This window comes from Hippocampus zosterae, chromosome 16 (assembly GCF_025434085.1).
Source record: "Hippocampus zosterae strain Florida chromosome 16, ASM2543408v3, whole genome shotgun sequence".
In the NCBI taxonomy this organism is placed as follows: domain Eukaryota; kingdom Metazoa; phylum Chordata; class Actinopteri; order Syngnathiformes; family Syngnathidae; genus Hippocampus; species Hippocampus zosterae.
In genome coordinates this window covers 9,491,220-9,507,287 of record NC_067466.1, presented here as the reverse complement: position 1 = coordinate 9,507,287, position 16,068 = coordinate 9,491,220, and the positions used below count along the sequence as shown (strand labels likewise).

General features: G+C 39.9%; 2 protein-coding genes across 2 annotated transcripts; one reads left to right on the top strand and one right to left on the bottom strand.

The window, feature by feature from the left end:
* The first annotated feature begins 717 nt into the window (after positions 1-717).
* On the top strand, positions 718-5,937 carry npm1a (nucleophosmin 1a). Its single transcript, XM_052046337.1, has 11 exons — positions 718-896; positions 1,883-1,962; positions 2,062-2,181; positions 2,478-2,571; positions 4,025-4,161; positions 4,324-4,373; positions 4,499-4,556; positions 4,623-4,691; positions 4,899-5,009; positions 5,108-5,182; positions 5,274-5,937. The coding sequence occupies exons 1-11, from the start codon at positions 839-841 to the stop codon at positions 5,322-5,324; spliced, it is 903 nt and encodes a 300-aa protein (XP_051902297.1). The 5' UTR covers positions 718-838; the 3' UTR covers positions 5,325-5,937.
* Positions 5,938-7,283: 1,346 nt separating this feature from the next.
* Positions 7,284-10,396, bottom strand: LOC127587867 (claudin-7-B-like). Its single transcript, XM_052046336.1, has 4 exons — positions 9,900-10,396; positions 8,493-8,657; positions 8,332-8,416; positions 7,284-8,181 (listed from the first exon to the last, which is right to left on the bottom strand). Exons 1-4 carry the CDS (start codon positions 10,120-10,122, stop codon positions 8,028-8,030), a joined length of 627 nt encoding a protein of 208 aa, XP_051902296.1. The 5' UTR covers positions 10,123-10,396; the 3' UTR covers positions 7,284-8,027.
* Positions 10,397-16,068: the final 5,672 nt, after the last annotated feature.

The window sequence follows — 16,068 nt, the reverse complement described above, 5'->3', positions numbered from 1 at the left end:
GGTACTCCGGTTTCCGCTCACAATGCAAAAACATGCACGGCAGGCTGATTGAACACTCTAAATTGTCCCTACGTGTGAGTGCGGATGGTTGTTCATCTTTGTCTGCACTGCGATTGGCTGGCAACCGGTCCAGGGTGTCACCCCAACTATTGCCCAAAGACGGTTGGAATAGGCTCCGGCACCCCCGCGGCCCTTGTGAGGATAAAGCGGATCGGAAAATGGATGGATGGATGGATGGATGGATGGATGGATGGATGGATGGATGGATGGGCAAATTTATCATCATGGATACCAAATTTATCATCATGGGTCATTTCGGTCAACATTGGAAATTCCGAAATTCTGGGAACTTCTGGAATGAGTTGGCTGCACTGACAGTCAAGTGGCCGAAAATATTGCACGGCCCACTTTTCAGTCAATTATTTCTAACAAAATGTTTAAAATACCACGTGTCTTTTGTTCCCTTCACAGTTGTGTTCCCATTTAGCGTTGATACTGTGCATTTTAATGATCTATGTATTTATGAATGCACGATTGAGCACAGTGGATTAAAAGCTTTCTTTGTGCACTTTTTATTTTTTCCTGTCAAAATTAAAGAAGTGTTGAGAATCGAAACAAGTTGAACGAATTAAACCATAGCAGTAATTAATACAGATCTGTGGGTGGCGGTAAGGCGCTGATTTAGTCCACAAACCGTCGCAAACAGCAAAAGAAGAAGTGAGGAAGGAGGTGGAGTTACACGTCAGTTAGCTCACTCGCGCAGAAGCGTCGCGTCTCTCTGCTGCATCAGATTTTTCTCCACTTTAAGTTCCTTGCAGTTGTCTCCTAATTTTACAAAATGAACGGGTTAAAGGTTTTAGACGATGAAACAGTGCCACCGCAAATGTTTATTTACGGTAAGTCACTTTAAATGATGTAAATGCGAAAAATGTCGTGTGTTCTCTTCGTGGAAGAGTGGTAGACAAAGGAAAATGAAAAAAAAACCTTTGCTTTCATACGCATTATTGTATATCGTGAAATGATAACATGTTGAGTAAACACGTTTTGTCCAAATAGGTGAGTGTACGTTTGTCACACACGATGTTGCTACACACGTGTTCGGCCCCAAAACATGGCGTCTCCCTTATTTCCACGAGAAGTATTCATATTAAAACGTGTCATCTCTTGACTTGTATTTAGCCCCTTCTTGATATTAACTTTCCCCCACCATCTGATGTAAACATCCAATAACCCGGTGACGAGGTTGATGTTGTCTTTATACGTGTCGTAGTGGTCTATGTACTCAACACAAAGACTGTGCCTGCAGTGTCGTATATTAATTCTGTTCTTCTTGCCGATTTATTTCGTACGGTTTTTTAAGTATGCTTACTGAGTGAGGATGCTTTACTTTCCCAAATTATTTTTCATATTGGATAGAACGTTTCCTCATCGGTGAAGGTTGGGGCCAGGCCATGCGGAAATATCCACGTTGGGACTGTGGCGCTCCCACGTGTTCATGCGAGGTTTTCTTTTTATTGAACGAACGAAGGCCAGAGAAAAGAACAACAGTTTTTATAGTCTGAGATATTCACAAAAAACACAAAATGCATCTGTTATAATTGAAATACTTGTCGAATAATCATTTGTTACCCATAAATAATGAAAGTCGGTAACAGATGTGCACACTGAACATGCTAGCTTGAGTTGCATGATCGCTTTTTTGCCCCGCTATGTAAACTAGCGTACTTTTTGCAACCATAAAATCCCGTATCTTGCTAACAACCATTAGCAACCTGTCCAGCGAGGATCACTGATATACCGAACCGGAATTTCTTTATACTGTATTTAAATGAAGATTGAAATGGGTTCTTTGTGTCTTGACTCATGAGCTTTGCTTCATTAGGTTGTGTGCTTGAACCTGGAAAGGAAGTGAAATTCTGTCCTAAGGATGATGGCCTTGAGCATTGGCTGGATCTGCGGATGGTAACCATGGATATATTTGCTTATAACATAATTGCGGGTTTTCTAAGAGACAACAGCTGATTTAAAGTTTGAAACTGAGCTTAATTTTGATCTGTTCAGGCGTGTACTGACCCGGCTACAAAAGATGAGCTTCATGTTGTGGAGGTGGAAGGAAAAGACTGTGATGGTCAGAAAGTGACAGGGACACTGGCTTCTCTGAAGCCTTCCACCCTGCCAAGTGTGAGTTTCCACCCCAGGACGGGTTCCGTGTTTAATGAGACTTGAGCCATCACATTAAGCACGCAAGCATGTATTGATTTGGGTTTTTAAAGATAACGTGAGAACATTACATTTTCCTTAGAACTTCTATATAATTGAATCGCAACGTGGCGATAATGGGAAATATGTATGTGTAACGTCTATCCGAAATAGCTGAAAGGATGTCCTAACTTGGAACTTCATTTAATTGCGAACACAAGATTGAAGTTGTTCTTTTTTCTTTGTCTATTTTCTGATTGTGACATTTTTTTTCTCAGGTGTCCCTTGGAGGTTTCACCATTCCACCGCCCGCAGTTTTCCGTCTGAAGTGTGGTGCCGGTCCCATCCACATCAGTGGGCAGCATGTTGTCTGTAAGTGTGTTTGTACATAAGGGTGTGGAAAATAATCGATATTAATCGATACATCGATGCGCACGTCCGCGATCCGAGTGCATCGGCTCATTCACTGGGTACGACGCGATTGACGATGCATTGATGGGTATCGGTAAAATCGCGATTCAAGCGCCGTTTTATTCATGTTAAACGTCACATATTTGCCCTTTCCTAGGCGCAATGAATGCACCATCATTGATTTGCGTTTTGTGTTGAATACGGACGGTAGCCGTGCGTCACATACAGTCCAGTACACAACGAGCGAAACATTATGGAAGTTAGCGCACGCAGCAGCAAGGAAACTACTATATTTAATGCAGCCGCAACATTCAAATCTTATGTTTGGAAATACTACGGCTTCGAAAAGAAAGACGGAAAGCTTGATAAAACCTCCGTAATTTGCAAGGAATGTCGCACTAAGAGGCCATACAACGGCAGCACCACAAATATGCAGACCCACTTAAACCGATGGCACCAGATCACCGACAAGTTTCCCTCCCGCTTCCCCGCCCAGTTCCTCGTCGGACACCGGAGAAACTCTTGGTAAACCAGGTCAGGATCAGAAAAAAAATCGCCTCTTATTTTGGGAGTCCCCTTGCAACTCACTGTGACCGCGCAATGGCTATAACTAAGGCCACTGCTTATTTCATATGCAAAGACCTCCAGCCGTAGCGTGGTGGACAACAAGGGTTTCAGACAGCTCGTGCACGTTTTGGAACCCAGGTATAAAATACCAGACAGGTCTGTGTTCACTTACAAACATATTCCCGATGTGTACAACAAAGTGAGAAGTGAGATTGCTGTGTCGCTGAACAGTGCGCAAAGAGTTGCACTTACAGTGGATGGGTGGACATCTTGCGCTAGAGATTCATATACATATATAATTATTATATTTCATATAAGACACTCGGTGAGAATAGTCTGTTTGTGTTTACACTATAGCAACAGCTGTGAGTCTCTGGTGCCAAATTGTTTACATTTTCTTTGCACAAAACCCAATTGTGAAAGGGCTTAAATAAGTTGTTTTACAAGTTCTACTCTTTATAAGGAATAAAGTGGCATCCTTTTTGTAATGCCATACTGAATTCCATCTTTTTAAAAGCTTTTTTTCTTTTCTTATTTGCATCATGTTTAATTGCACAATATCGCAACAAATTGCATTGTATCGTATCGGATCGCATTGATTTGAACTTAATGTGCATCGAATCGTATCACATCGTGACGACGGTGAAACGTATCGCATCGTATAGCCAGAAAATTCCATGTATCGTATAAGTATCGCATCGCTGGCAGTGGATCGTGATGTGTATCGAATCGTCCTCAGTGCTGAGATTCACATCCCTATTTGTACATGCTCCTTTTTTTTGTGTGTGTGTTTCATCAAATACCAAAAGCACGTTATTTCTTGAACTCTTCTGAATTCCCGCTGCAGCAATGGATTGCTATCAGTCGCGTGATGATGACGATGATGATGATGATGGTGAAGAAGAGGAGGAGGAGGAAGAGGAAGAAGAAGACGTCAAAGTTTCCAAAAAAAGACCTGCCGCCTCTCCTGCTTCCAAGTCTCAGGTTTGTTTATTATGACATTAACGACAATGCTACGCGCTCCTGTTGTGTAGACTCGGCTGACTTGATTATTTTCTCTCCGTCCTGTACAATGGATTTTTTTTTGTTCTGTGCTTTGACGCTTTAATGAAACGGGCTCTCATTCGCATTGAACACTCTGTGCAGAAAAAAATGAAGATGGACGTTCATATGGATGAAGACGATGACGATGACGAGTGCGTGTTCACCAAATTTGTATTGCATTACTCACTTTCTCTTTGGAGTTTAAATTGTATTATAAAATTGAAAAACAAGCTTTTGCATGTGCCATAGTTTCATGAGGACTTTTTTTTTTGCTTAGCGATGATGATGATGATGATGACGACGACGAGGAGGAGGAGGAAGAAACCCCTGTTAAGGTGAACTTTTAGAATATTTGAGCGAGGCCTGATGTTACAGTTGTCTAACGAGTCTCCATTTAACAGGCCAAGCCCGTACAAAAATCCAGTCAGAACGGCAAAAGCCCAAAAGCCAATCCTCCCACCCCAAAGCAGGTAACTGGTGTTTAGTCTTTCATTTTTCTCAAGGGATTTTAAGAAAAAAAGGAATTGCGACTTAGCCTCATTAGCACAGAGTATACCATTTCCTATATGTATGCGGTTATTAATATTGAATCCTTTGAAATTCAACCAAATTTAAAAAGAACAAATTTACAGGAAAGCTCAATTCATCACTTAATTGTCGTCCATTGCTCTGTAAAGGTGAAGACCCCCAAACAAAAAGTGGGAAAATCACCAAAATCCCCAACGACCCCCAAGGAAACTCTGCCACTTCCTGAAATCCAAGCAAAGATGACTGAAGCAGTGAAGAAGGTTGGTGATGTCACTCTGATGTTTATTTATTTGCTCAATTTTCTATAATACCTTCAGCCAATGTCTTGGTCCTGTAAGTCATTTTGGCTCTGTTTTAGGGAGTGACGCTGCCCAAAGTCCAGGCCAAATTTGAGAACTTTGTGAAGAATTCTTTTAGAGTCGCTGATACTAAGGTATGCGTCGCCGGCATGTAAATAATCATTGTTAATACGGTGTCTTAAGTGGACTTGATTAGGATTTTGGTTGTTTTGTGTCCATCCTCAGGTTGTTGCTGAGCTCTGGAAGTGGAGACAAACTGTTGTGGACCCAAAATAAACCCCATTTTTAGTTTTTAGTTTTTGTTTTGTTTTTTTAATTTTACCCGAAATCCCTCTGTGCCTCAACCCTTGTTCTCTCTCATTAAGTGTCATCAATTATTAAGAGGTTACACGTTTTCACTCCCACCTTTTGTGCAATCATACTGGAATTCATGAATAAGTCATCAGGGACTGGCTTGTGACCGTCCAGAAATGTAAATATAAGACCCTGTAGATTGACATGAGAAGCTGTGATACCAAGGAGTTGAATATGCAGAAGAACAATATCATGCAGTGTAACAAAATGTAAAAGTTAGTCTACCTTGATGTTGGCTCACAGACGAATTGTGGTTGTTTGGAAATGTGATTTTTGTAAGGTCTTGTGTTTTGATTTTGGATTCATAGCTGAAGTTGTCTTCGTTTCTTTCTGGCCCTTTAGCAACAGAGTTTCATTCTCTCTCAAAGGAAAACACACTTCAGCAAATGATGTTGCCTTGTACATGTATCTCTGATGCATTTTAGTCATTTGACCGCATTTGCACCACTTGTATTTCAACAGTTTGAAAGGTATGCACAAGGCCAGTCAAAGTGAAGGCCATTCCAGATTCTCAATAAAGTTGGTTGGCTAATGATGGGTTTCTGTCCACTTCTGATTTTACTGAGACAATTAAAAATGCCTGTGGGTGTTAAAATAGTTTTATACAACTTCATTGATTTTAATGCATTTCACGAGCTACAGCTGCAACAAAACACTACACATATTGTAATTAGTGATACATGCAAAACATAACGGTGTCAGTCACAAAATGGGTATAGGCATGACAAATGACATTTTCAGCAATGTTAAATGTTATTTCATCTGTAGACTTTTTTCTTTTAACGTTCAGCCATGAATAATTCATAAATCAGGTGCATTCTGGGATATGGCCTACATTTAATGAATGACAAGGCAAAGTTCCCTGAACCGAAATATGCATTCCAGGTGTAATGTCCAGAATAGCAATAAGTCATTAAATATATATTATATATTTTAAAGGCGTCTTGTGGTTCTAAAATATAGGACTACATGGAAAAGTAAATGAGCGTTGAGTCATTTCCTGTAATCCCAATACACAAAACGACAAATTGAAGTGAATGATTGGACAGCGCAAATTCATCATGTGATTGTTTTAGTAGAATAAGCCAAAACTCTTCCACGATAGTGACCCTCTCTTTTTTAGACTTGCAACACCATGACTGGCTATATTTTACGGAGGCATGTTTAGTCCAGTTCATGCGCAGTCGAACGCATAGCTGTCGGTTTATTGTACCACGAGGTGGCAGTAAAATCAAATCTATCGACCGTTGCTCTTGATGTGATGCTGTCAGAAGACTACCTCTTGACCACAAAGTGAGGTCCTGAACATCCCCATACTAAAACATATCGCCACTACTAGTCGGAAAATGAGTAAGAATAAATTTAAACATTTATACTACAGATGCTACCACTTCACCGTGTCTTAAGATACATAAATGATTCACTAATTGCAGTCCATAGGTCATACACATCCCCTTCCATGGGATGTTTTGTTCTTCCATTTGTGCACAATTCTACATAACCTACTCGACATATCCCTGCCCTTTTTTCTCATCCTAACATTTTTTATTGATTTGGTCCACACAAATTCTTGAGTCATGATGGTTGAGTTTCATACCACAAACTTTTTCCTGCTTGTGCATGTTTCATATGTTAAAGTTGTGGTGATCAAATAGTTATTCCCTTCCCTGCTCCGAAACAGATTTTCAATGTTTTATGGTTAACGGTGAAATGTTGTTGCAGTTCTGCAAAACTACCACCAACATTGTACTTAGATATCCCAGTAACATTTAATTTTACACACAGCTTGTATCAGTTGTGTGAGAAAGATATGAGGCACGTATATTGTGGGTGTTTTCATGCTTTGGCTGCTGGCTTTGTCATGTAACAGTGAAGAGACAATTGTTTTTGTTATTTCCACTTTATGTACAACAAAAATTTTAAATAAAAAAAGGCATTTAAAAAAGGAGTGCAACATCCATACCTAAAAACAGGAATACAAATGAAAAGCCATGAACATGCACAGTAATTATCTCAGTGAACAACAACACTGATGTGCTGCTGTGACTGAGCAAATAAGATTTCGGCAAACTTGCTGAAAGAAATCAACATTGGAAATTAACAACTTCACTCTGGCACTTGATTAGTCAACTGTGGTTGTAAATCATTGTTTTTGTTCACATAAATAAAAAGCCCAAACAAAGGAAATTTGTAATCTTGCTTCTCAGGTGCCAGATGATTGATTTGTAAGCAGCCTGGCAGTTGTGAAAAGTTTTGAATCTTTGCTGCTCGATGTCCTCATTCTCTCTCTAACACCCAACATTATAAAACACTGGTCCAAGTACACAGCGTAACATGGCATCTAGTTTTAAACATGCCGAATGGGATAGTGTTTTGGCCTCCATTCATTCAAAATTGTGTGCCCAAGATTAAGATACAAATCTAAGATTTGATTGCAAAAATTCAGACAATGTTGATGTGGTCTCTTGAGTCGCTAACAACTTTAAGACACTTAAAAATGTTACAGTAACATTTAAACATTGCCCTGAAGTTATGAAAATACGGATGTCTTTTTGACTAGTTCCGAGATTAATTATGCTGCTTGTAAGGGGTTCCTATAGTCATTATCTTTCTTTCTCATCTTGCTCAAACATATTCCTTGGTGCTGCTAGGAGGTCTGGAGATGGGATACTTTGGTGTAGATTTGCCTCTTGGGCAAGAAGCTGCCAGCATGCCACCCCCGATTACAACCAAGAAGGCTCCAGCCCAGGCAATGAAGACGGCCGACCCAAACTCATACCTTCAAAAAGAACAAACTCGTCACGAAGGGGAAGCAGAGTATGTTACCCCTCCCCCACACACTTCTCTCAATCAGATTATCACATGATTAGATTTTAAACATGAACTGAGGAAACCAAATTACAATCATCCTGAATTGGCATGTACTCACTTGGTGTTGACTGGAGTGAAAGGGTTGTAGAAGGCTTGGATGATATCGTGAGCATACCAAGAACAGGCAATAATGGCGCACAAAGCTGTGGGTAACCAAAGAATGCAGTCAACAAGGTTTTGTATATGTGGGTGTACATGCATGTGCGTATAACCCCTTACCTCCAATCAGTAAGATAATCCCGCCTGTCATGGCAATGCGAGACTTGCGTGTTTTATCATCTCCGCCACAGTTGGTGCACTTCATCCCCATGCAGGCTGCGCCCAGGCCGGCCAGCGTGACGATAATGCTCACAATCATGAGTGCCCGTGTTGCCTGAAGGGCACCTGAGTGAAAAAGACAAGATTGTTTTAGGGGTCAAGTGTATCTATTGATAACCACAATGCCTGTTGGGGAAAAAAAAAAGTCAAATTCAAAGCCCATGTGATGACCTTTCCCAATTTGTGGATTTGATTTTTTTGTTCCAGCTGCAGGAAAAGGGTATTCAAGCAAACAAATGGACTTCAGTTGCTTGTTCCCGCCAACCCATACAGGAATGGGGGGGGAGGGTGGATCTCAGGTGTGCAACCGCAACTCAAACAGGTCTGACCAGGTTTCAGGTTGCATCATGGAGGACACTCTGAATTTCACATACTGGCTACAGGTTAACATTTTCGGCTTGTGACCTCTGTACCAAAGAGCCTCTCTGTGCATTCAGGCATGCAGTGTTTCTGCATTTAGCTCCTTGAGTTGGCATTTTTAAACATCATTATTGACTCACCACTTGATTTCTGAGCCGAACTTTACTCGACCAATGTTTATCAAAGGTGGATGCACATATTTGTAAAGATTGGGAAAATGTGGTAAACTATGGTGAACAGGCCCTACAACGGTACAATGACGAGCAATAAAATAACTGACCCATTTAACACCCGCTTTTAAAACACCGTCAGACAGAACCATAAAACGCAGTTAACGGAGACAATTTCAATGCACCTTGTTTCACATTGTACATGCATGCGTAGCCACTTCCTTGAACTGACTGCTACAGCAAAGTGAGGCCAACCAGATGACTGGGAACCATTTTAAAACGACATGCATGCGAGTGATTTCGAGCGTGCGTGCGATAGTGAATAGAGGGCTTAGAAATACGGTTCAAGACAACAGAAGTTGAACAAATGTTTAACATTCAAATCTCCTCCGCCATGTCATGAACCCTGTATTAGTATTGGTGAGGGGAAGAAGCCTTTTCTTTTTAAACTGCATTCTTATTCTTTCGTCGGGGAGCAGAGTCAATAAGTGACTAAACCGGTTAGGACGAGCAACAGGAACCAGAGTGCAGTGGTAAAAACAGGGAGCAGGTATAACGCTGGCTTAAGGACTCGTCGGCCACTTCCCCATTACAGGTGTGGTTCATTTGCTTTTGTTCCGGTTCCTCGTATGGTCACATTTAAGTCACATGAGCTGGCTTATAAAATCAGTTTCGCCAAGACAAATGTCTCGTCGAATGGAAGAGTATTTCATTTTAAAAAGTGTATTAAGTATGAATACCGGCGGAATAACACTCAGTAACGAGTTGTATGACTTACTGTTGAGCTGGAGGATGGAGTCGTAGACTTTGCATTGGATCTGGCCTGTGCTTTGGAAGGCACAAGACATCCAAAGGCCTTCGTACATAGCCACTGCTGTGATGATGTTGTCCCCGACATAGGCCGACATCTTCCACTGGGGCAGAATTGTGCCCACTACCAAGCCAATTAAGCCCAGAAGCGCCAGGACGAATCCCAACATCTGCAAACCGGAGTTGGCCATTTTCTCTTCTTCCTCTTCGACGACGACCTGACTTCAAAAATGGGGGAGGCGACGTCCACCTGTTCAAAATCTCACACCGAGTCTAAATCGAAAGGTAAAAGAATAAAAAAATAGTAATCCGGGTTTATTTTAAATTACGTAAAAACTATTTGTTCCAGTTATTCTTAAAAAGCGTTAATAAAATGTTTCCAATAGCGGTATTGCTTTCGCCGACGATGTCACCTTGAGCACCTGTTGCTTTGCCGCACCTTTAATGGGGAGGGGACAACGGGAGCGAGCTTTTAGGCAGTTTCTGTTGCCGGTGGGCGGGTACGCGCACGCCTTCAGTTTCATGACGTAAGCATTTACGGGAAAATTTTGTCACACCCGAGACAAGACAAACGCGATACTGCAGTGCACGCCGAGTTTCTACGGGGGAATTTCTTCCAGGCTTTTTAATATTTATATTAAAAAACACATTTTTTTAGGAATCACCTTGGTATTTTATATTCATTATTTTCTCGTTTGCTTGCTTGTTCACCAATCTAGTTGAAGTCTGTTACCATGTCAATCAAAAAAATACCAACTTGTGTTCTAAATATTGTCTTTTTTTCTTGTTTTCCCAAAATATTGAACAATGACTAGTGCATTTTTGATATGTGGATGATGATAATTAAGGTAATAATCATTTATTTAATTGGGGGCCTAATTTTACATCATGTGAAAGACCACCTTTATTTCATTTACTGTGTATTTCCTCAGCAAACCTGTGTCATTCAATTTGTATTTATTTCAAAGTTAAACGCAACACAGGCAAAAAGGCATTGGAATTTTGGCCTATTCTGTCTACATTGATACTGACTACTAGACTGTTCCCACTGGCCATCTGAGTCAGAGGCCGGCTATAATTTTGTTTGTCAACCGTCACAACTATGATGGCGAACAGAATTACTCACTTGAAGAGAAACAACTGAAACCATTACAAAGTGGATGATTCAGACTGTTTACTATTTCAAGGGTCGTGACTTTTCTAGGTCTACGGTGTGGGTGCTGATGCTATTCTGATTACTGTTGTGGCAATTAATCTATTAAGATTAATGTATGCTGAATATTTAATTTTTCATGAAGTGATTCGCCCTCTTTGACATATAATTTGTACATCAAAGCATTTCCGAGCGCAAATGTTCCAAAATAATGACGCGAATTGGCTTAAGTATCAAAGATAATTCTGCTAATACTGGGCAAGGGTTTTGTTATTAAGATGTACTCATGTGTCAATGACTCATCACCTGAATGAATCTTTGTAGCAGAGGTTATATCTGAATCTGAACTGGAGCAAAAGGCTCTTAAGTACAGTAGCAAGTAAGTGTTGGACTTATAAATACAACAAAACACTGACCAAGTTAAACCTGAGTCTCAAACAGAAAGTTCAGCATAAGTAAAAAAACAAAAAACAAAATAAATGTATCATAGTGCCCAAAAACATTTATTCTTCCTCACATCTGTTGAAAATTTGTGAATTTGAGAGCTATATATGGCCAAACTCTTTAATCCTTATGAATAGCTGTATTCTGTCTGAGCTCAGACTGCTTTGCTTTACACACTTTTAACTGAGAATTATATCTTATTGCTACTGTAGAACCACGCAAATGTTGAGATTTGAGATGCTTTGGCTTGAGGGATCAGAGTCGTAAAGAGAAAGTGGTTTTTATTATAATCTAATTTTTTAATTGTTATTGTTTTTAATCAAACTCTGACGTTAGTTAGGGACATCTGAAAGAGGAATGTGTTGTGAAAGCTCGTGTCAATGTGGAACCCATGCACAGTAATCTACCGCATCGGATGCTGCTCAGCTTGATCATGAATATGAGTTGTAAGTTAATTAGTCTAATCCGTGCTACATGAGCTATCCATTTAGCATGGTAATCATTCTGACATTTTACTGCCTAATCGACTGCTGGGCTGTGAACTGGTTGTAATTGCATCTATTCATCCATCTGATACATTCTGGGTTAATCCTGGCTCTTTAAAAAGACAGTTGACTTGGCTACAGATAGATACTTTGAAAGCAGAGGTTTGATTTTATGTTTCCACTTTCAACATTCCAAGGTATTCATTTCATGCTGTACTATACACCTGTTGAAGAAATATGAAATCTACAACTGAGGCTTTTATGACACACGATATGGAGTTGTTTTGGAAAATAAGGCAGATGAATTTGAACATTGGCCTCATGGTGAAGTGGTGGTTGGCAATTTAACACATTTGCTACACCCGTCATGTCCAAATCTTGGCTCAGGTCCTCCTGTCATGTGGATTTGAGATTGCGTGCATTGTAGGTTGGTTATCCATTCATCTATCCATCCATCCTCTGTATGGCTTCTTCATCAGGGTTGTGGGTTTGCTCAAGTTGGAACCAGTGGAGGATTGTTTTTTTTGCCACCTTGTGGAAGTTGATGCACATTGCAGTCATTGAGTCAACAAGATGGCTGACGTCTCTGTCCAAGTTCAGGTAGACAAACTTCAGTTTGAATTGACTGTTTATTATTGCGACAGGGCTTTTACAATTTACTCTCAAATGCACGATTTGCGCATCGTTTGGTCACATGAATATGTTACGCATGGTGCGACACGAAAACGTTCATGCCAAGCGGAAAGACAAGATTGCATTTGTTGTGCGTTCTTGTGTGATTTGTGTGTGTGTTTGTTTGTAATGTATGTTTGTGGTGTGGGGGCAGGGTGTGGTGTTAATGACAAAAAAACCTAACAGCACTGCTTACAACAATACAAATATATTATGTTTTATTGAATATTATTCCAGAATAGCAGATCTCCTCTCAATTCAGGAATAGGAGTTGTAGAAATATGCACAGGTGTGATGGAACATCAGGTTACTGAAGAGGGTAAATCGAGGGCTTGTGTCTGTTGATACTGAGAGGGAGGCATCCCCAGAGTTGTTAAACCAAAAAAAAAGCAAAAAATCATTCATTTTAGACATTTAGTAATCATTATTGCAGATCAGAGATTGCCATACATAGCAAATCCATTGCAGTTCAGTCCCCTGTTGAATTTTTCATGTCCTTGATTTCAAACTGGTAAAAGGTTCCATTGCATATTGCTGGTTTAAATTCCTGTGGAATTGTAAAAAAAAAAAAGGAAAAAAAGCCAGTTTTTGTTATTTTGGCTCTTTTGGAGTCCACTGCGTGTTTAAATCCATAGGTGCCTGCAGATCCAGACCATCTCTCTTTGGCCACTCAGTCCCAATGCACATGTTCCTTTATGGCTTTAAATCAGCTCTTCTTTTTCTGAAAACTTCAGTTTTGTTGTTGTTTTTATTTAATTTCTGGAAGACAAGAAGACTGACTTGAGAGTCAGACACCCAGAGTTCGGGGTAGGGTGCGGGGGAAGGGAGAGAGAGAAAGAGAGAGAGTTGAAGTCGTTTGAGGGAACTTTTTGGAAGACGTGCGTGACCAGAACTGTGAGCCCACAAAGGTCATAGTTCTTTTTTGACAGAGCACATGTGAGCTTTGGTCGTTTTTTTCCCCTCTCAGTGTTTTCACTTGAGTACATCTTTCACAAACCAAACACATAACTTAGTCACATAGTAGAATTCAGCTGGGATGAAGGTCACACGAGGGAGGCGGGCACATCTTTAAAAAGATGCAGCAGTGCTAACAAAAGCCAAAAACAGACCCAAAAGAGATCATATTTGAAGAGGGAGAACCGCTCGGCTTTGTTTGAGGACTTTGCATTGGAAATTAAACACAACTAATCAAAAACGGACAACACGCATTGAGAGCTATAAACAGAATAAAAAGGACTTGACATATAGTACACTATTCATATGTACATATAATCGACATAGCATACGTTACGTATGATAGAACTCTGACACAGTCACATTTTTATAGTAAAGCACGCGGCTAAATAGCTTATAAAGACCACATAGAATCTCTCCATTTGTTGTCAGAATGACTCTGAAGAAAATTTGCAAAACTGCAAGTGTGAGATCAAGGGTGGCGAAGCTTTTTTTTTTTTTTTAAATAAAAATGGTTCATTTTAAGTTAAGAAGCCTGGGTAAATGATGAAGAGTTGTTAGTATCAACAGTCATAATCCGTGTTCATATTCTACTTTCCCACCGCAGTGAATTGAATTCGTGACTCATCCTTACCATTTGCATAAATTTGGGAAAACAAAACTTCTTTGTGGAACCTTGACGTAAAAATCACTCAAAATAAATCAACCCCCTTCTCAAACAGAATGATCATTTTGTCACTTGGTTGATGAATTGAATTTATACCTCAGTCAGTCGTTCTGAAGTTTCCAGTTTGCATGTAAAAGTTACTCATAAACATACTGAGTGTCAAGTGCAAGTAAATAGCCTATGTGTTGTCAGTGACAAATTATTCCTTGGGGGTGTAAAAGAGAAATTATTTTAGAGTACTGTATTGAAATAATATGTTGAAAAGTCTATCACAGGCAATCAAGCATAAATCAATTTAAAATGAAATGCAAATGTTATTTTCCAATTTAATAAGTCTCGTTTTTCCCACTCCCCTTTTAGCATGAACAATTTTGTGAGGTGCACTTTGGCTAATTTTGCTTCTTTGGTGCCGTTGGTATTATTTTCATTTTTACTTTTGCTGATTTGGTTTTTCTTCGCGTTCAAATAATCATTCATTCATTGACATTTGATCCAAGATTCCGAAATCACATCATAGCGCAGTTTTGAACACCAACTGATGGCTTTGGAAGCAAATAACGATTTCCAATAGAGGGAGCTAGTTGTACACAAATGTTCCCCTAATCTGATGTCAATGTTTTCAACATGCATGCGTTGCAAACCAAAATAACATGCAGATACTGCAATGTTGGTGCTGATATTCTGCCTGCTTTTGCAATGAACTGAGGCAAAAGAGACATTTTGTGTTTTGGAGCGTAATAGAGAGAGCACGATGTGACTCAAACACATTCTTGTTGTGAGTTAGTTTTTTTTTGTTTTTGTTTTTATATTTGTTTTGTAAAGCGCATTGTTACAGCTGCGGCTGTTGCGAAAGCGCTATATTAATAAAGATGTATTGTATCTTGGAATGGACTTAATCCCTGCTGTGATTTTTTTTAAATCGCTGTGATTAGTGACAGCAATCCAGGTCCTCCGATGAAAATCTTATTTGTCTCCTTTATAGTGGAAAATAAAGTGATTTGAATTGACCACAGCAGTTGAAAAGTCCATCAACTCAATACTTCCTCACAACTACTGGGACAAGCAGTTTCATATTCTTTATTGTCCGCAAGCCTTGTGAGTTTGTGGGTTGTCGTCCTTTGAGCCAGTCGGTTCATGTTTTAATGTTTCAAGCAATGTCCAGGCCTTGCATAGACAATTCCTCTAAAAAGGGATCCGAGTGGGCCGGGGGTGGTTTGTTCGAAGAATTTTGCCTCAATTTATATGTAATTCCTAAAAGAGAGTCTGTCTGGCCATGCTTTTTTTTCTTAACCAGAGGATACAGGTCGGCAGGACAGGAGTGTCTTTCTAATTGCTCTGCAGAAACAAAAAAGTGTGTTTTCCACACAGCTGGCCTCTGAGTTGTTTGTGAACCAATGGATTTTGCTGTCTCTGCCAGACCTTCAAGTAATTTTTGCAACCATCACAAGTCTCTTGTTTGTGTTTCATCGAGTCTATCGATCATTGTTTCCCATGCCCTTTGTTTCGCTCCTCCGCTGTCTTGTCCTGCCCAAATCTTAATCAACGGCGCGCGCACACACTTTACAATCACGTGTTTAAACGTTTCTTTCCTGAATTGCTCCACATTCTTAGAACTTACTGTTTTCTTTTCTTTTTTTACATTTCCAAACAAAGTCATTCTTTACTTCACATTCAAAAACTGCCTTTTTTAACATTCTTTTTTTCCTGTCTGTCTACATGTTGTATTGCTGTCTTGTCAACTTACGTGGGCATTCTTCAGCAC